This window comes from Myotis yumanensis, unplaced genomic scaffold, assembly GCF_028538775.1.
Source record: "Myotis yumanensis isolate MYYU_CA2020_CCGP unplaced genomic scaffold, mMyoYum1.0.hap1 SCAF_6, whole genome shotgun sequence".
Taxonomy (NCBI): domain Eukaryota; kingdom Metazoa; phylum Chordata; class Mammalia; order Chiroptera; family Vespertilionidae; genus Myotis; species Myotis yumanensis.
The window spans coordinates 74,049,495-74,071,737 of NW_027223757.1; the positions used below are offsets into that span (position 1 = coordinate 74,049,495).

General features: G+C 38.8%; 1 protein-coding gene across 2 annotated transcripts in view; it reads left to right on the forward strand.

Annotated features, from left to right (window-relative positions):
• The first annotated feature begins 7,104 nt into the window (after window positions 1–7,104).
• Window positions 7,105–22,243, forward strand: part of HMGCLL1 (3-hydroxy-3-methylglutaryl-CoA lyase like 1) — a 164,739-nt gene continuing 149,600 nt past the window's right edge. Inside the window, exon 1 of one of the 2 annotated variants that reach the window (XM_070418368.1) lies at window positions 7,105–7,354. In XM_070418368.1, coding sequence (XP_070274469.1) covers window positions 7,247–7,354 — 108 coding nt within the window. In that variant the 5' untranslated portion in view covers window positions 7,105–7,246. The remainder of the gene's footprint in view (window positions 7,355–22,243) is intronic. The other variant, XM_070418367.1, reaches the window with a different exon arrangement.

The window sequence follows — 22,243 nt, forward strand, 5'->3', positions numbered from 1 at the left end:
AAACTTATAGTCATAATAAATCCATAGCTTGAATGGTTTATAAAAATAGATATCCCACCACCACCATCACCACACATGATTATCAAGATGAACTACCCCTCTGCAATTTTTTGAAGATATAGAACTGAGCATTAAACCCTCAAGTAATGCAAAGTATACATACTGCTAAAGTTATCAAGAGAGTTTAAGAGAGTTCTTTAACCTTATGCTGTTCCCATGGACAGTCCTTTTAATGTCATCGAACTTTGAAAAGGTCCTTGGGTTTTATATTTAGGACAAGATTGATATCTCCGTATATTGTACAAATCTCATGGGATGCAGAGTCAGAAGACTTGAGTTCAAGTTCTAGCTCTGGAGAACCTCCCTGGGAAACATTTTAACTTCTCTGAGCAAAGATTTCCTTTTCTACAAGGTGTTAGGAGAAACAAATGACCATGTGTGTTAACAATGTCTTTTTATTATTTACTAGAGGCCCGATGCACGAAATTCATGCAAGGGACTCGGCCCTCGCAGCCCCGGCTGCCTTGGCCAGCCCTCACAGCCCCAGCTTTGTCTGGACAATCGTCTGGAAGGTCATTTGGACAGTCACTCTGCTGTTCGGTCTATTTAGCACATTAGGTCTTTATTATATAGGATTATTGAAAATCATGAGATGAAAAAGAAGAGCAAAGGCTTTGGCAGACACAAATTTGAGTCTACTTCTTACACTTCCCTTTTATTTCAGTGTAGTTCAAGGATTTGGAGTTTCTTCACCTGTTAAATGGGGATGGTGATTCATACACATAGTTAAAAAACCCAGCAAAGTGCTTTATCTGTCTAGTGCAGTGATGGCGAACCTTTTGAGCTCGGCGTGTCAGCATTTTGAAAAACCCTAACTTAACTCTGGTGCCGTGTCACATATAGAAATTTTTTGATATTTGCAACCATAGTAAAACAAAGATTTATATTTTTGATATTTATTTTATATATTTAAATGCCATTTAACAAAGAAAAATCAACCAAAAAAATGAGTTAGCGTGTCAGAGTTTGCGTGTTATAGGTTCGCCATCACTGGTCTATTCACTTCATAAACACCATCTTTCCTTCCCTGCCCATGGAGAACAGGGACGGTACACTTTAAAAAACTTGGAGCTTTCTATGAAAGTCTGACTTGCAAAATAAACACTTTAAAATGAATCTCTTTAGCACCTTTGGTAGATTTATGTGTTTATGTTCATCTGTGACATAACTGAAAATGATTATTTTATCTGTAATATCTATAGTGAGATAACAAGGGAGATAAGAATATCATTAAATCAGGTAATTTTTTTTGAAGAATTTTATGTGAAAGTTACATCTATATCTTGATGGTTCTTGGTAGTAATGCAGCCTGTTGTCAACTGATCTTTCTCTCCTCTCCCCTGCTCCTTCCCTTCATCATAATGGGCTCAGTCTGCCCAACTCTCTTGAGTGTGGCATCCTTCCTGAAGTCTTCTCTTATTTTCCCAACAGAACGTGGGTGGAGTCCACTCCTTTTGCTTCTACAGTTCTCAACTTATATTATCACTTGGCACTCATCAACATACTACTGTCATGTGGATAATTGAGCAGCATCATAATTCAGTACCAAATCAAAGTATTATTTTTGTGTTAAAGACTGCCTTGTTCACTATTACTCCCCACACAGTAGTGTAGTGTCTTATCTAATAGTAATTATATTCAATTAATTACTCAATAAGCATTTGATGAATATGTGAATCCTGCTATAATTTTTTATCAAGATTATATAATTTTGGAATTTAATTTCTTACATTTCTCTGATTAAAATGTATCTGCAATACCTACTATTTCTAACTAGTTTTCATCTGATATTGCCATTTGAATGCGAGATCTTTAAAGTCAAAAAGGCATATCTTACATATCTATTTATATTTATTTTCCCATTAGCTATTGAGTATTGGATTTAAAAAACACATAAAAATATCTTAGTGGATTAAACTAATGTTCTATAGAAGTAATTAAATTTGGGTTTTACAGATTCCCTTTAACTGTGGCAATGTCACATACATTCTTAACAGTGAATTGATATGATTCAATAAGAGGAAAAAGAAAGCTAAGACTTATTAAGCACTGACTATGTGCAGTACAAAACACAAAGTGCTTTGGATTTGTAGTCAACATTGACTTGTCTTCTCATACAATGGTACTTGATCCAGTTTCAAAGAATGATACCGTCCATGGGCAAGAGTTAATATAATTTACCTGTTAAGGTCTGTTTACTGTAACACATCAAAATATATCAACTGATTGATAAAAACATTTTCCAAATAGAGTCTGCGTTTGTAGGCAATGGAATTAAAAGATACTTTTATAAGTGTTGGCAAAAATTATGTACACTGCAGCCATCTAATAAACTAATAACAGTGATGTCTGTATCTTTCTTATATAATACATTTGGCAAAGCTAATGTTTTTGGAATCTTCTGGGTTAGTAAAAGAATAAATAGGCTTTTACATCTGGAGAAATGTGGTCTGCAGCTTTTTTCTGATTTCTGTATCTAGTGCCAGGTATCCATAACCTGGGGTGGGGTGTTACTCTGGTAAAATAGATCATTACTTATTCTCAAAAGAATGCTCTATTTCAGGACAATGCTATTGTTAATGGAAGTTTGATTTTAGTGACCAAATGCCAAAAATGTTTTAAAACACTCTGTTATCCTTCCCATCAATTTAGATCAACTAGACATAACGTCTGTGAGAAGTTTTCTAAATTTTTCAGCAATAAAACTGAGATGATGAAAGCTTTACTTCCCCTTAGATATCATCCGGGATTGGTAACCAAGTTGTTTCCGTTCTTTCTTTTGTATTGTTTAAGGCTGGAGCATATTACTCTTGCGATACTTGCCAAAGTTCTATGACATCATTGTTTGAGACTCACCATATGTGTCTTTGATCCCTGCCCAGTAGGTACTTTGACTACATGCCAGTTTGGCACTTACTACTACCACAATTTAATTTTTTTCATTTGCTTCTGATTCTATCCATGTTGCCATCGTACAGACTCTTAAGTACTCATCTTTGGGAACAAAGGGAGTTTGAAGATAAGCTGTTTTAACTGGATCCTTCTCCCTCAAGGACTTGGCACTTGAGGGGGTTGATACTGTCAATCTACTGGGTTTGGGGTTGACTGCTCTCTGGAATACAAACCCTTCCCCATTCTGTTTTTGAGAGCCTTTGTTTAGGCTGTAAGCAAAGCACAACTCTATAACCTATTGTCATCATGTTATATGGAGGAGAGGGAACATGTGTAGGATGGGGTATGAAGAGTATGTGGCTTTAGTTTAGTTTTCTTTCATGTGGATTAATGAAGATATGAGAACTATGTTGTAAGATCCTCAGGTTCTCTGGGATAAATTTAATGTTCTTAGTTCAATTCAGCATATGTTGGCTCCTACCTTCACTTTCCCAGAAGGTACAGGAACTCCAGAATGTTTTGAAATAATATGTGCAAATACAATAACCATAGGAACATTTACAAGTTAGAACTGTGGTAAATATTATATCTGAAACCAATACAAAGTAATATTAAATGTAAACTCTAACTGAACAATAAAATTAAAAGGGGCCAGGCTCCCCTCCCAGATAATCCAAAATCAACACTGCACTATGGCAGTGCCTTTCAAAGAGGAAAGAAGTGCAGCAGAGAGAAGTCAACAGAAGAACAGAGAGACAGTGAATGGGTCTAAGATGTTTAACATTTCTGGTTGACAGATTGGATTTGGGGTGCACAGTTAAAGAGAGAAGGTAGTTGAAAACAATTCAGGACTGACAGTAAAATAAAATATTTTGCCCATAACTGAAAAGTGACTTAAAGTCACTACAGAAAACAGAAAATTTAGTTCCTTTTAATTTGCAATGAATTTTTGTATCTTCCTCTGTTTGAATGATTGAAATGCCATGAAATACAAATACAAGTCATATGATGCAGTGAGAGTAATATGGAGTGCAGGTCAGGATATGCCACTAACCAAATTCGTGATTTTTTTTTAAAATATATTTTATTGATTTTTTTTACAGAGAGGAAGGGAGAGAGATAGAGAGTTAGAAACATCGATGAGAGAGAAACATCGATCAGCTGCCTCCTGCACATCTCCCACTGGGGATGTGCCCACAACCCAAGTACATGCCCTTGACCGGAATCGAACCTGGGACCTTTCAGTCCGCAGGCCGACGCTCTATCCACTGAGCCAAACCGGTTTCGGCCAAATTCATGATTTTTAACAAGTGATTGCTGTTCGGATGGAGCCATGGTCTCCTAACCTATCATATAGGGGGAGAAGATACATTACCTACCACACCTACAGCTCTTTAGATCTGCAATAATGAGGATGCACATTGAGAATTTTCATCTTAATCATGGAAAAAAATAACAGGCAAGAAGTACAGTAATACTAACTGCTCAAATCCAGGCATTTTTAGGCATTACTGATTAGATTTAACATAAAACTGTACTTTCCAGAAAAAAGCACATCTATTTTCATCCCCTTTTATTTCTAAGATTAAACACTCTTATTAAGATATTTGGTCTTCATTATTGCAAACGGTTTTGGTATTTGCAGGAACTATATGTAAAGTCTTTAGTTTATAGCATTTTTCCATGTGAACTGCATTAAGATAAAACTGTCAACAAATATTTTCATATGTATAAGATTTTTTAAAGAAACTACTATTATGCTAAATTAAATGGGATGCTTTTTGAAAATCTTCATATTCAGAAAACTAAGCAGTAAAGTTTATATCTAGGTGTTCTTTTTCTCAGTAGCAAAGGTGCATACAACAACTTGGCTTACTTAGAGGTCATATGTCCCTGAAGTTTAGATTTCAACTGTAATTGTCAACATTTTTTCAAGTTTTGAATGACTGACTCCATTGCAGTTACAGTGGGGTCTTGACTTACGAGTGTCCCGACTAACAAGTTTTTCGTCTCTTGGCCGATTTTTTGCTTTGAGTTTCGAGCTAAAATTCAGGTTACGAGCCAGCTTCAGATACCCCACCCTAGTTGGCGCAGCGAACGTCACAGTGAACGCCACAACATCAGCCCAGCATCACGTGTGTCACTTTTTGATTTGACATACGAGTTATTTGAGTTACGAGCTCCGTCACGGAACGAATTAAACTAGTAAGTCAAGGCCCCACTGTACTTTGTTGTTCAAATTGGGTCCTTTTAAATTCTTTCAAATATCGTGTTCCCTATTATAGAATTACACCAGCGGGAGAAAATAGGCATTGATGTTGCATTTCAACTGTGATAGGAAAATAATTATCCATTGACCTCTGCTGAAAACAACATATAAGAGAGATTTAGATTTAGCGCTATGTATATATATACCTATAAAAGTCATAATGGGAACTGTTGGTACTTTAGAGAGTTTTAAGGGTCTCTTATAGTTGTACGGCTTCACTTAGGGAGCTCAGAGTATGTTCTCCAAGGTGACTATCTGTGGCGGAAGCTGTGAGAAGTTTAAGATCTCCTTAGTCCAATGGTCGCCTGGACCATTTTAGTTCTGTTTCACTAAAGAAGATACCTCTCCTCTTCTTTGCGTTTTTTGTCCTTACACCCTGATTTCTGTTGCTAGGGGTAGTCACACCACCGTCACAAGTAGTAATGATGGCTTGTTTATTCTGGGTGCTAAATTCTAAGTGGGATTATACTAGGTTTTACAATGTAAACTTTGTACCCGTTCATCTGGTTGTGCAACTGTGTGTGCATTTGTCAGTTCCTGATTTATAGTTGCTGCAACAACTGGTGGGACTGACTGGTATCCCTAGCCATGCACACATGGTAGTACGAGACAATTCTTTTTTTAAAAAAAATAATTTTTTAAATATATTTTATTGATTTTTTACAGAGAGGAAGGGAGAGAGATAGAGTTAGAAACATCTATCAGCTGCCTCCTGCACATCTCCCACTGGGGATGTGCCCACAACCCAGGTACATGCCCTTGACTGGAATTGAACCTGGGACCTTTCAGTCCGTAGGCCGACGCTCTATCCACTGAGCAAAACCGGTTTCAGTGATGAGACAATTCTTGATGAATATGTCTATTCAGTTGCAGGCTGATGGACCTAGAGCAGCGGTTCTCAACCTGTGGGTCGCGACCCCTTTGGGGGTGGAACGACCCTTTCACAGGGGTCGCCTAAGACCATGGGAAAACACATATATAATTACATTGTTTTTGTGATTAATCACTATGCTTTAATTATGTTCAATTTGTAACAATGAAAATACATCCTGCATATCAGATATTTACATTATGATTCATAACTAGCAAAAATACAGTTATGAAGTAGCAACGAAAGTAATTTCATGTTTGGTGGTCACCACAACATGAGGAACTGTATTAAAGGGTCACGGCATTAGGAAGGTTGGGAACCACTGACCTAGAGTGTTAGAGTGGGTCCATGTGATGCAGGTGTGCTTGTGAGAGAGGGGAAGGCAAGGAAGTGGTCTGTCCCAGGACCTGCTTCCCAACCTCCTCCCTACCAAGATCACTCCTCTTCTAAAGTCTTATGATTTCTTTCAGAATTTTCAGTTCGAATGACTTTAGCCTTTAGGGCTTCAATAATTTTGTGTCATGTGTCTTTTAAGCAACTCAATTCCATTTCACTTGTACTTGTAGGACCAACTTATTGACAATTTACTGACTTACCAAGCCATCTGTAACAATTCTGCACCTTCACTATTTTCTTCTTTATTAGATTCTTGTCTATGTATTTTAACCTTGCAAACTGCCTCAAAATATTTTAAAATCGAGTGAGTTCAATGCTGGACAAATCGACACTGAGCGCAAAAGGCTGCAGTTGGGAATGAGCAAACTCACCAACAGGAAACACATGCCCACTTCCCTTTCTTAGATCCCTTTCCTGCGGCGGACGATCTGAATCAGGTGAGAAGGCGGTTAAGTGGATCGTGTGCAGATGCAATCGGCCCTGCGCAGCGTGAAAAACGCGCCGCACCTGAACGTCCGTGGGCTCAGTTCCTTCCTCTCTTCTCAGGTTCCGGTGTTGCGGGCGTCCCAGCAGGTACCTCTGGAGTCTGGATCTCAGCCCCGTGGGCGCCGCCGCAGTGCGCAGAGCCGCGCTGGTGCCCGCCGGCCGCGCGCACGGGCAGGGCGCGCTCCCGAGCGGGCGCAGTTTCGCGGCGCGGTGCCGCCCCGCATCCCTCTCTCCTGGCTCCCGCGTATCGCAGACTGCAGCCCGGCCCCGCCATGGGGAATGTGCCCTCCGCGGTGAAGCACTGCCTCAGCTACCAGCAGCTGCTCCGGGAGCATCTCTGGATCGCGGATTCAGTGCCAGGGGCGCTCGACCCCGCGCAGGTACCACCTCGCGGCCCAGGGTGTCCCCACCCTCTTGCGTACGGCCCGCGGGCCTCTCCCCGTGTTGTCATCTCTGCACCCCATGGCCCGCCCTTCCTGCAGCGGTCTGCGGTGCGGGGCCTCACCCTTGACAAGGTTTCCCAACATCTCTCTGCTGTAAACATGTAGACCCAGCGAAGTGCCTACCTGTGGCCATTTGCAGGTCCCCTGAAGGAAACTGTTCCATCTGTTTTTCCGTCGGAAGGGACGCATTATATAATATCATTTGTGGTTTTAGGCAGTCGGCCAAGGACAGTGTCCTTATTTTCAGTTCCTTTCGTGTACTGCGCAACAAAGAGGACACATTTGCCAGAATGTGAGGCAGAAAAAGGAAAGAAGCCAACATAGAAGGTTAGGGAGACATGGTAGGAAGAAATGAGCCATCATGTCATTCATTGTCCCCCATGTAGTAATGCTTAAACACACTAGAACAGGCTTCAAGATAATGGTGGGAAACACGGATTTCACACCAAAATTTAATCCCATGTAATTCCTGAAAGCCCATTTTTAGAGAAAAGCAACCTAAGCGTATTCATATGCTTGTGATTTAATGCCTTCTCAACCAGAAATGGCAGGTAAATGTGGAACACACACACACACACACACACACACACACACACACACAGAGAGACGTTTAATTTTCCTTTAAAATATAAATTTCACAAAGTAGTAACAGTGATAATTGTTACATGAATGTTAAAACATGGCAAAGGGGAGAGACATGGAGGGTTTAGCAATTATTTCTTTTGAATTTTACTGGATATAGAAAAAGTTGATTCCTGATTTATCTTGTGAACAAAATAACCTGTATTATAGTATTTTAGTAGATAAACACCATTTTACTATGTTGGCTCTAAATCAACTATTCTAATGTTCAAGTTTCCTATAGTTTTTCATTTTGAGTATTCTCAGTTCAGTGTATCAATATGTGAAATTGGAATTTAGCGTTTGTCATTTATGGATTCTTAAAAAGATACTTTGCTCCCACTTCCTTAGAAGGTGGCCATAGTTCTATGACTCAAAGCCTCTGCTGACAATGTAAGAGGGGGAACGTTATTCTTTATCTTATATGTTCACAAATCTTTCTAGTTAATTTTCGTACATTTTGATTTGATCATTTTCGTAACCTTTAACTTTCATATTCATTCTGTTGCATAATCAATTAGAAATTCTCAACTTTGGTTTCCTGAGGCTGAGACTTTATATGATTTTTGCTGCTGGGTTAGCATTGTGTTTCTTGCCTGCCATGTTCTGATTTTGTGGGTTCGGGGGACAGTGACCAAAGCTAGGGTGCTATGTGAGGATTTCTACTTTGCCCCGTTAAGATGTGGAAGCTAAAATAATTAAAAATGACTAGGATGACTGATCAAGAAATGGGAGGCTTAGGATTTTGACATCCATTGCCCCAGTGCAGACTTTTTGTTCCTTTTTGAGGAATAGCAATACCTTCTCTACACATCGCCTTTTTATCCCTCAACTGCTTTGCCTGGGATACTCCTATTCATTCCTCAAACACAGCTTAAACATCAGCTTGTTTTGACCAACTCTTTTCTACTTTGAGAGGAGATGCCCCTTTCCTGGGCTTTTACTGCATTTTACACATAATTCTATTTTAGTCCCAGTCTTACTGCATTGTAATTTTTTAGGTCTTATCTGATTTGAACTCCTGGCAGCATTGACACCTGACACTTGACTGTAATTTAGGGCCTTCCTTGGCTTCTGCTTAACAACACCCTTAAGTGCGTTAAGCCCCACCTCTGGCTCACAGTTGGAACCAGAGTGGCTCAGTGGCCTGTATCTGTCTAAATGTTCCAGTTCTTTATGGCCTCTTATCTACACTCAAAGTTTCAGGTACTGTTTGTATATCAGTGTCTTCCAGATTTATATTCCCATCTCTCTCGTAAGTTCCAGTCCAGATGTTTAGCTACTCACTTGACATCGTGACTTGGATATCTCAAAAGTAATTCAAACTCAACATTTCCAAAAGTGGACTCATGTCCTCCCCTTTTAGGACCCCACACCTTCTCTAATATTTTCTATCACGGGAAACACCATCACAATTCATTTAGTCCTGCAAGCCGCAGAGAGCTCCTTATTTGCATTTCTCTATATCCAAGGCATCATTAAGTCCTGCAGTTTTACCTCTTGAATTTCTCTTAAATCTATTTTTCCAACTTTACTGCTACTCTCAATTTTAAAATGGCATTATCTCTTATGGACTCCTAGACTATTGCAATCCTTCAACCCACTGCCTGTATAGCTAGTTGGAAGATGTTCTTTTCTTTTCTTTTTTAAAAAAATAGAATCATGCTATTCCTTTTTTTCTCCCCTTTTAAACAATTTTCTATGAATTGCCCTCACTTTTAGGAATGAACACAACACTTTTAGTGTGTTCTCTGAAGCTTCGAATGGTCTTTTCATTGTGTCTCTCTGCAACATCATCTCAAACTATTCTATTCTTGCCACAGTGCCTTCTTTGAGTTTTCTAATAATATTTCCTTTGACAACATAGTCCTTGCTTGTTTTCCCCTCTTCTAGGAAGATTTTTTTTTGCAACTAACATACTTTTATTCATTCTTTAGATCTCAACTTAAATGTTCTTTCTCATGAAATCTTTCTTATTCACAAGGCAAGTAGCCTTGTTACCATATATTGCACAGTGCACTAATCTTTATAATGTGTATTATATGTACTTTTTTGTGTGATTATTTGATGTTTAACTTCCTGCCAGACTCTTAGCATCATGTAAGTAAGGACAGAACTCACCGGAGGATTCTCAGTATCTACTAGTAACAGAATGCCTTGTTAGTTTTTGAAAGCCAATAAATACTTGTTGAATGAAAAAATGAATGAGTGTTTACTCTTCTAGGCCTTAAGAATCACATATGTATGGGGACCATGAAATTCTTGTCAGCACTTTTTAGGGTTCAAAGCAGTGATTGGTGTATTATAGTACAAAGATAAATATTTGCAAAATGAATGCTAAAGTGATGGAATGAATACATGGTGTCAGTGAAGTTTGGTCTTAGTGATAAATGACAAATATTATTATTGTTTGTGTCTTACCTTTTCATCTCATAGAATAGTGAAGGCGAACCTTTTGAGCTCGGCGTGTCAGCATTTTGAAAAACCCTAACTTAACTCTGGTGCCGTGTCACATATAGAAATTTTTTGATATTTGCAACCATAGTAAAACAAAGACTTATATTTTTGATATTTATCTTACATATTTAAATGCCATTTAACAAAGAAAAATCAACCAAAAAAATGAGTTCGTGTGTCATAGGTTCACCGTCACTGTCATAGAACCTCGTCATGTTTTGATGAGGGTGGGAGTTGAAAATAGATTTTGGAGGCTGTGAAAAGATAGCACAGTGCTTAATTGTTCAGCATGAATCTGCAGAGAAATCCTGAATAGAATCCTCTGTGATTTGAAATTATTTGTTTGCAGTTGGGACAAACAGACTGTATTTTGAAAGAATAATGTGCTAGCTAGACAGTAGAAGATTGGAAACCCAGACCCTTTTCTGTGACAAATTTACTCTGGGATTTTTGTGCAGGCAGTAGTAGCCTGGCTAAATCTTAAAATTTCAGTTTACACATTAGAGATAGTAACATTTCCCTGATAAATCATTGGGATATAATTAAATATTGTGTGTGTTTGTGTGTGTAAATACACATAGACATATTTTGAATTTAACAATTTATTAAATAAAAAATATATCAATGTGCATGAAAGGTTTACACTACCACAGCTCCACTAATTAAAATATTTGAGTCTGTGGTTTTTTTGCTAATGACATTGGTTTTGCAGAAAATTTCCTTAATTAACCAAAAGGTTAAACTGAATCATTTTGTGATTTAAACTGTCTCTAAGGGACTGTTTTATTTTTGTCTCATTGAAAATGGGTATGATGAACCTGGCTGAATTAGTATATATTAAAGTTTTGATTATACTTAAGTTTTCTAGTAGAGCAATCCCTTTTTTATTTCCAAGTGCTGCTTAAGCAGTAGCTAAATTTCTTTACATATTAATATCCCAGTGCAAGCATAAAATTCCCAAGAACCTAAATTCTAACACAAACAGTGTTTCAAATGCATTAGATTTATAAAAGCAAAATTGTAGGTTATGAGATTAAATTTATAGTTATTTTACATCATATCCTGATCCTTTAACTTATATTTGCTGTCATCAAAAATTAGGATTCAAAGTAAAGTATTTGGTGTTACAGGGTCTCTGGAATTTGCCTAAATGTATTAACTTTCTGCTTAAAATTAATCAGAGGATAATGTGATTGTATGCTTTTTGGTTTGCAACTATGCAGTTTTTAGTACATTTACTAAATACCTTAGAATGACTAGGGAGGACTTTTCAGAAGGGAGCCAAAGTGCCATTCCATTGTTTGTTTCCTATTTGCCTCAGGTGTTTCTCCCCTCCCCCTTATTCTTTTATGTTTTTTTTTTGGGGGGGGGGAATGATATATTTTTATTATTTATTTTCCCTATGCAGTAGTTTGTTAATTTTATACTGTTTTTACTGTATTTTTAGTTGTTATGTCGACACACAACCTTGTCTTATTAATTTATATACAGACAGTCGTCAGGTTACATTGGACTTGACGTACATTGTTTCATGGTTACGTCGCCATCTCCCATTGATTTATTTAAAAAAAAAGTTTTTATTATTTATTTACCACAAGTAAAGGTCATAAATTGTTATCTTTCTTTTAATTTTTTTTTTTTTTTACTGTTTCACGTCATTACGCTGTGTATGTGCTCCATGTGAGTGACGTAGGTGCTTATGTAGGTTGGTTCCGACTTATGGCGAAAATCACATTACATTGTGCAGTAGGAATGGAATCTGACGTGACCCGAGGACCTACTGCATACTGGTATAAAAGCCTAAGCGACTGATCAACCCAGTGACCAGTCGACCAGTCGCTATGATGCACACTGACCTCCAGGGAACAGATGCTCAACGCACAGGATCAGGCTCCCTCCTGTCTGGATTGGGCCTGCTGGGCTCCCTCCTGTCGGGATAGGGCATGTGGGGATCAGGCCAAAACTGGCTATCTGACAACCCCCGAAGGGTCCCAGATTGTGAGAGGGCGTAGGCCAGGCTGAGGGACCCCCACGCACCGGGCCTGTAGTGTATTATATAAATTAGTACTATTACAGATATTAAAATGAAACTATAAATAACTCAGTTAACTGCCTTCTGCTTTTCATATTGTTTACATTAATTCTCTATGTGGTGTATTTATATACATGTAAATTAGTATTTTAATAGATGCATAGTCAATGTATATTTATATTATGCACTTTTTTTTCTTTCCTTTGCTCTTCATTCCTTTCTTTATTTCTATTTTTTTATCTGAAACTAGGAGCCCAGCACGCAATATGAAATTGCACAGCGCTGGCCACTACCTCTCTGGCCCTTGAAGCAGCCACAGCAGCTGCTGATCAGGCCCTCTTCCAGCGCAGGCACACAGAGGTCCCTGTGCCCCACCCCCAATGCTGTACACACAACCTCCTCCTGCCCTGTCAACCCTTTATGGAGTCCCAGTTAATTAGCATATTTCATATATATATATATATATATATACACACACACACACACACACACACACACACACTAGAGGCCCGGTGCACAAAAATTTGTGCACTCGGGAGGGTCCCTCAGCCCCGCCTGTGCCCTCTTGCAGTCTGGGACCCCTCGGGGGATGACAACCACTGGCTTAGGCCCGCTCCCCAGGGGATTGGGCCTAAGCTGGCAGTCAGACATCCCTCTGGCAGCCCAGGAGCCCTCAGGGGATGTCCACTTGCCAGCGGGGAGCACGCCTAGCTGCAGTTGGACATCCTTAGTGCAGCTGAGGAGGCGGGAAAGGCTCCCACCACCACCGCTGTACTGGCAGCCATCAGCCTAGCTTGTGGCTGAGCAGAGCACCCCCTGTGGGAGCACACTGACCACCAGAGGGCAGCTCCTGCATTGAGCATCTGCCCCCTGGTGGTCAGTGTGTGTCATAGTGACCAGTGATTCCCAGTTGCTCTGCTGTTAGGGTCAATTTGCATATTACCCTTTTATTATATAGGATAGAGGCCTGGTGCATGGGTGGGAGCTGGCTGGTTTGCCCTGAAGGGTGTCCCGGATCAGGGTGGGGGTCCTGCTTGGGTGCCTGGCCAGCCTGGGTGAGGGGCTGAGGGATGTTTTCGGACTGGCCACACCCTCTTCAGGGTGGGGGTCCCCGCTGGTGTGCCTGGCAAATCTGGGTGAGGGGCTGAGGGCTGTTTTCAGGCTGGCCACACCCTCTTAAGGGTGGGGGTCCCCGCTGGGTAGGGGCTGGTGTGCCTGGCCAGTCTGGGTAGGGGCTGAGGGCCGTTTTCAGGCTGGCCAAGGCCCCCAGTGGGGACCCTCACCCCATGAGGGTGTGGCCAGCCTGGGTGAGGGACTGATGGCTGTTTGCAAGCTGGCCACAGCCCTTTCAGGGTGGGGGTCCCTGCTGGGGTGCCTGGCCAGCCTGGATGAGGGGCTGATGGCTGTTTGCAGGCTGGGCACACCCCCTTTAGGGTGGGGGGTCCCCATTTGGGTGCCAGGCCAGTCTGGGTGAGGGGCTGAGGGCTGTTTTCAGGCTGGCCAAGCCCCCCAGGCGATGAAAGTTCTCAGCCTCTCCTTTTTTTCTTTTCTTTTTTTATTCTGGGATTTATTTACCTTCTATAATTGAAACTTTGTTGCCTGAGTGGAGATCAGAGCCGGCCAGGGTGGGTGGGAGGGGAGCCTCCTGCTTGCCCCAGCTCCGTGGCCACAGCTGGCTGAAAGCATGTATCTGGGCTTTATTTATCTTCTATAATCGAAATTTTGTTGCTTTGAGTGGAGCTCAGGGCTGCGGCAGGCAGGAAGCCTGGCTTCCTCCATCATTGAGGCAGCCAAGCCTCCTGCTTGCTCCAGCTCTGTGGCTGCCGGCCACCATCTTGGTTGGGTTAATTTGCATATAGTCACTCTGATTGGCTGGTGGGCATGGCTTAAGGTGTAGCAAAGGTACGGTCAATTTGCATGTTTGTCTTTTATTAGTCTATATATATATATGTAATTTTTCTTCAAATACAACTATTAGCTTTATATTTTCTTTAGCAAAAAATCTGATGAATTCTTGCAGTTTTTCCTTGTTTGAAATTACATGTATTTCAATACACACATATACATATATAATTTGCATAAATATAGATGAATATTGACTATAAATATATATTTCATATAAAAATTCAACTACATGATATCAGTACAAAATGCAGATTTTTCAACAGGTACAGTGCAAGCCAGAGACATTGAAATCTGCTATTAGTCTTATTTTTATTTCTTTGATAATAATGTATCTCGTGTTTTCTTTTCATTGGCTTTGATTTCCAACAGTGTGACTATGATGTGTCTAGATTTACTTTTCTTTGTATCTGCTAATAGTTCATAGCACTTCTTGGATCTGTGGCTTGATGATTGCTGGCTTTCATATGTTTTGGAAAATTTTCAATCCTTCTCTTCAAGTATTGCTTCTGCTTCTTTTTCTGACCCTTCCCTTGGACCTATAGTTTGAGGAATCTCAGAACTTTTCTTGGGACCAAGTTATTTCTTACACCCATTGTTTGATTTTTCATTCTTTTCCTCTCCATGTTCAGTTTGAATATATTTTCTTCTCACCTGTATTCCATTTCACTAATTCCTTCTTTAGCTTTCTTTAATTTGCTATTAATCTATTTTATTGAATTCTTAGTTTTAGTTACATATACTTTTTATTTTTTATCTTCATTGTTGAGAGTATTATAAGTGCCCTCCATTTCCCCCCTGGCCCATACCACCACATTCCCACCTCAGGCCTCCACCATCCTATTGTCTGTGTTCATGGGCAATGCAATTTATATTTGTGAGTTAACATATTTATATGTGATTTTTAAAACCAGTTTTTAGCTCTCTGCCACAATTCTCTATTTTATCATAAAGACTTGAATATTTATCAGAGTTATTTGAAGTTCCATGTCTGATAACTGACTTCAGTATTCAGATCTCCTGTGGACCTGTTTCATGAATCTTCTTCCTGGAAGGCTTACTCATTTTTTTGGGTTTATTGTGACATCTGATTTGAAAAAATTATACACATAATTTGAGGCAATGAGTGACACTATCCTTCTCCAGAAAGGATTATTACTCCTCTCCCCCCATTTCACTCACTCCTCACACCCTGCCTGTGGCAATTATCATTTGTTCTCTGTATCCATGACTTAGTTTTTTGGTTTTTTTTTTAGATTTCATATATAAGTATGATCATACAGTATTTGTCTTTCTGTATTTGATTTACTTCATTAGCATCGAGTCCATCTATCTTGTCCCAAATAACAGAAATGTCTTCTTTTTATGGCTGAATCATATTAAATTTTGTATATATAAATCATATGCACCACACTTTCTTTATCTGTTTATGGACACTTAGGTTGTATTCGTGTCTTAGCTTGTAAATAATGCTGCTATGAACATAGGGTACAGATACCTTTGCAAGATAGTGATTTCAGATATATACTATCTAGAAGTAGAATTGCTGGACTGAATGGTAGTTCTATTTTTTTAAATATTTGAGTATCTTACATACTGTTTTTCATAGTGGCTCCACTAATTTATATGCCCACAGTACACAAATGTTATGTTTTCTCCACATCCTCACCAACACTTAGTTCCTGTCTTCTTGATAATAGCCATTTTAACAGGAGTGAGAAAGGACTATCTTTTGTTTCTAGCAGACAGTAAATGTAAGGATAACTTATTTTAAGCCGGCTGGATGCTTAGTTGGTTTGAGACTGGACCTACTTCATTTCTGAGGGCCAGTGCTTTTCTCCTCACCCTTACTTTTATTTTTCAGCTCTTCAGGGGTTCAAATTAAAAAGGCTTACGGTATTTAAAAGGCTTATGGTATTATCTGGCCAGGCGTTTCAGTTGGTTTTGGTCCCATACACCAAAATGTTACCTGTTCAATTCCCGCTCAGGGCACATTCCTAGGTTGTGGGTTTGATCCCTAGTCTAGGCGATTATGGGAGACAACTGATTGATGTTCCTCTCTAACATCGATGTTTCTCTCTCTCTCCCCCTTCCTCTCTCAAATCAATAAAAACATATCCTCCTGTGAGGATTAAAAAGCCTAAGGTATTTACCAGGTTGCCTCCTCCTTGTTGGAACCTGAACTGAAAATATTCCCTCCTTGGCCTCCAAGCCTTCTGGAAGCTCTGATGGTCTTCCCAGCTGCTAATGTGGAATTGGCAAATGCCTGGAGAGAAAAGTCATGCTCAATGTTGGTATCACCACTTACGTTTTTCTTCTGCATGGTATATTGGCCACTGAAGTACTCACTACCTTGGCAACTCTAAGACGATCAAACAGCTGTTTTTCATTAATATTTTATCCATATTTTCTGGTTTTTCTCAGTAAGCAATTTGTTCCAAACAAGCTAGTTGAAAGATTAACAGTATAACAGGGGAATGTAAAAAATACAAATTTTGCAATATAATGAGGATTGTAAAAATATATTTATTTACCATATTATAAAAATTGAAGTGGATACAGTCTATGTAGTATGAACACTGTTTAGAATAATTCTTTCTTAATTTATTTTTACAATCTTGTTGAGATACAACATTGTGTACCTTAAAGGTTTACAGATTTGATACACATTTATCTTTCAAAATTATTAGCATCATAACCTTAGCTAATGCTTGCATCACTTCACATAATTACAATTTTTTTGTGTGGCAAGAACATATAAGATATACTCTCGTAACCACTTTCAATTATATGATACAGTATTATTGACTATAATTATTATGCTATACATTAGATTCCAATTAGATTCCAGCAATCTTATAGCTGTAAATTTGTGTAGAGCAGTGATGGCGAACCTATGACACACGTGTCAGAGGTGACACGCGAACTCATTTTTTTGGTTGGTTTTTCTTTGTTAAATGGCATTTAAATATATAAAATAAATATCAAAAATATAAGTCTTTGTTTTACTATGGTTGCAAATATCAAAAAATTTCTATATGTGACACGACACCAGAGTTAAGTTAGGGTTTTTCAAAATGCTGACATGCCGAGCTCAAAAGGTTCGCCATCACTGGTGTAGAGTAACAATTTAAAATTCAAAAATAATAAATGAAAAGATTGGCTGCTTCATAAAAAGGAATACTTTATGGAAAAACAGACTATTGCAATGATCTCCACAATAAATATAAATTATGAGAGATAGAGAAGACATTTTAAAAATGCCCAACTTCAGTCTTTGGCTTTAGAAAAAACAATATCTTATTTACTCCTTCTTTATGTGTGACATAGTTCACTAAATTTGTTGAATTAATAAATCAATGAATGATTACAGTTCCTTTATAATATTTTATCTCTATTGGTATGAGTTTACCTCACATCTTTCTATTTCATGGACAGGAATTTGTTAAACATTTTATTACTATTCTTAAAATTTTCTTTTTAAATATTTTGCTTTATCTCATCCTGGTTTATTTATTCATAATCAATCTCATTCACTTAGTAAGCTTTTTAGAAGTCTACATATTTTATGAGTTTCTTAAAAAAGTTTTTTTAAGTTTGTTGGTCCTCTTGTCCAGATGCATATGCTTGTATCTGTGCGTGCATATGTATGATATGCTAACTGTTGATTTCTATTTTTTGAAAAAATTATTTTCTGTTTTTCTGAGTTCTGAATTAGTATTTTAATTTTCTTTATTTGAATATTTAGCTCGTGTCATTTTAGTCTTTTATAAAGTAAGTGTCTTAAGACAATACATGTCCATTTCTCTATTATTTTGCTTTAAATGTGTTCCTTGTAAGCTACTTGTCTGATTGTCTCAATCTTTAATTAGATGAATTTAACTTTTATTACATGTGATGTGACTATTGATATGTTTATCTTATTTTCTGTCATATTTATCAGCCTAACCACTTTTTATTTACATTTGAGAGTGTTTATACATTTTAGTATTTTTTTTAAAATATATTTTATTGATTTTTTACAGAGAGGAAGGGAGAGAGAGAGAGAGTTAGAAACATCGATGAGAGAGAAACATCGATCAGCTGCCTCCTGCACATCTCCTACTGGGGATGTGCCCGCAACTCAGGTACATGCCCTTGACTGGAATCGAACCTGGGACCTTTCAGTCCGCAAGCCGACACTCTATCCACTGAGCCAAACCGGTTTCGGCCATTTTAGTATTCTTATTTTATATTTAAATCAATAGTATTGTTTGAAGCAAAAGATTGATTTCACAGAATGAACTCATTCATTTTGAGAAAAGTCTGTTTCATTATCATCATTACACTGTGGTTTCTCAAACAGCATGTTACCAGGTACAATGCCATCTTCAGGATCCTCTTTGTTGACATAATATATCTGACAGATGAAGTAAAAGTGGGAATTCCAAAGACTTGTAGTTCTGATGAAGCCAAAGGCACAACAGAGTTAGAAAGTTGAAAACATAGGCATATATAGTCAGAGACTATTAATAAGTGAGCAGTCACAAGCAATAATAAGCCTTTTGTATGACTATGCAAATTAATGGCAGCTGAAATGTCATGAAATTCCAGTGAATTGCACTGGAAATCAAATATTGGATGGGTGGTTCACCAGGACATTGACTATTCTGCCAAATAGTGTCAAAATTTGGGGTGAAGGGAATAATGGTAAACTAAGTTCTAATGATCGCGGTACATAAAGGATACAAGTTTTCAAGCAGGGGTAAAGGGAGGTATTGCCAAATCACATGGATCTCAAATGAGCAGGAGTTTTTATACAAGTCATAGGGATTAACCATCTTGAAGATGTAATGGAAACTAAAGATACCATCTATGATCTATTCATTTAGCAAGGTGTAGGAGACTGAGCAGTCTCCACATGAGAGGTATATAGGTCAAGGTGATCGAGGCTTCATTTAAGGCCAGAAGATGTTGAGAATATTCACCAAATAAGTTAAAAATGTGGTGGAGCTTGTTATGATAGAGCTGGGTTTCCAGCTGGAAAAATAAAGACTTGAGTTTTAGCATAAAGGCAGAGAACTATGTAGGGTTCTACAGAAGAAGTAGATGATTGTTGGGGATGATATATTGGGAAATGACTGAAGAGAACAGAACTGTGAAATAAGATGGGTTACCAGGTGAATGATCCCCAGCAGCTGGTGCTGGATATGGGTCTTAGCATCAGCCAAGCCCTGGATTTATTATTGCATTCCAAGAGCATGGGGACTCTGGATCTTGGACTCACCTTGAATTTGAATTGACAGTATGTGCTTTTGAGAAAAAAAAAAGCATTTTGTTAAGCTGTTCACATATTAATATCCAAAAGGCAATGACTGGCTCATGAATGCTGAGACCAAGGGACACAAACTCTGAGGGCTGTGGCTTGGTTTCTGTGCCATTGGGAAGTATGCTCTCTGGTATTTTATGAGAAATGCGTCCTTTTTATGTCTTACTCATATTTCTTTTTTAATCAATTAAAATATGTTATTTTATATGTGTTTTCTATCCAAAGAACTTGTATATAGCTACCCCTGTTGAGTATTCAATATGTACTAGGTACTGCCTAACTACTTAATGCGTAATAACTCATTTAAGCCTCACAGCAATCTGTGTTATAGATTTAGTACTTGAGATGCAGAAAGATGAAATAACTTGCTCATGGTCAACAACTAATGAAGAGCAGAGCTGGGAACTGAATTCAGGAAATTCTAGTTTCAGACTCCCCAATTTTCACCACCATACTGGTGCTTCCTGAACTTTCTGAGTGATTGAAATCACCCGAGGTGTTTATGAAATGTACTGGACATTCTGACTCAGTAGCTCTGAGTTGGAGCCCAACCATCAGTGTTTATACTTCACATAATTTTACAAAACCCTGTGCTGGGTGATGGTGCCACCCTTCGATGCCTGTATCTGCTGTCAACGGGCCTGCTGTCTTAGCATGTTTCCTCTAAACTGCCTTTCCAGAGCTCCTGGCTCCTGATCACGAAACTCCTATGAGTTTCAACTTCCCTTCTATCCTCTTTGAGGTTGAGACTAGAGTTCTGCCTGGAATAGGATTGCACTGGATACAAAAGGAAAAACAACTTGGTTTCCAATACATTTCCTGTTCCCTCCAATCTCCAATACTTTCTGTCCTTGGATTTCTGTTGGCTTCTGTATTCCTTGCTTTCTCTTACTCCAGCTGGCTTTCACATCCTTCCCTCCCCCGATCCTGTGTTCTTGTTTTTTTCATTAGCTCTGAACTCCTCCAAGTCTTCTGGCTTTCTCTATGCTTATTCACTCTGTGCTGTAACTTTCCCTGACCCTTTCTTCTCTCCTCGTCTATTCCTTTCCAAGTTTAGCTTTTATTTTTGTTACTTTTTATTTTCCCTAATCAACTAAGGGACTAGAGTCACTAGACTGTGCAGACCCATAATTTTATGGGCCTCTCTCATGTGACAGATGGTATTATAAGAGATAAAGCAAAATCATATATTTGGATATTTGAACAGAAATTCTGACTTGGAATGATGGCCCAAATTGTAGCCCTAATACTAAAAGCAACACAGAATCTCAGTTTCCTCCTGCAAGTCTCTGTATTGTTAGTTTATAAGTAGGAGATGCAAATTGGTTGCTATACAGGTAAGCCAAATTTAACCTCTGGAAATGGGCTTGTTTGGTCTAGACTACCCTTAAAAGTCAAAATAAGCCCGTCAGAGAAAGATACATATCACATGATCTCACTCACATGTGGAATCTAATGAATAAAATAAACTGAGGAACAAAATAAATCCAGAGGCGCAGAAGCATGGAACAGACTGTTGAATCTCAGAGGGTGGGTGGGAGAGGGTGGGTGGATGGGAAGAGATCGACCAAAGACCTTATATGCATATATATGCATAACCCATAGACACAGACAATAGGGTGGTGAAGGACTGGGGTGGGGGCAGAAGAAGTCAATGGAGGAGAAGGGGGACATATGTAATACTTTCAACAATGAAGATTTTTTTTTAAAAAAATTGAGTACATATGAATGCCTTAAGCAGGACTTGTACTCTTTATTCATACATGTAGCTGCTTGGGCATCCAGATTCTCTTCCTGAGCCTATGGATTTTTGATTTTGTGGACCTTAATGGACAGTGACATGGGGACACTTCAGTGAGACCACCCAGAAGATTTCTGAACACTGGCATCTTTTTCAACAGTGTAGTGCCCAGTCATTTCTGTTCAGCAGGCAGGAAGGAAGTAGTCTTTAAATTACCAGAAGTTTGCCATCTTCCCTTTTGGACAGTCGCCCTTTCCTGAGTGATGAGAATTCATTCCTAAATGAACACTCAGGTGTTTTTGAATTTCTTCTCACTGATCTAACCATCCTGATGAGCCGTTATTTGTTATTTTCTTACAGAAAATAATGTTGATTGACAGATCTTGTTCCCAAAACATTCATTCTGAGATCAGACTCTATATAAAGATAACTTTATATAAAAATGATTTCAAACATTTAGATTCAAAGTTTATATTTGAAACTTTTTTCATATCATTTATACAAAAGCTAAGTAATCACAGAATGGGGAAGTTCTCTAAACACGTAAAACATAAAGGCTATTGTTTCTAGCCAGCGAGAAAGGGACCAGGGCTGTGAGTTCCAAACACACTTTATATAGGTGAAGCCGATATGTCCTTCCCTGGTCTGGAGAGAGGAAGAGCTGTGTTCTGCTGTCTTGGTATTTGCAAGGTGGTGAGGACCTTGGTGGGGAAAGAGGAGCAACGTGTTGTGGGAGATAGAACTGCAAGAGCTTTCTGTGCCTTA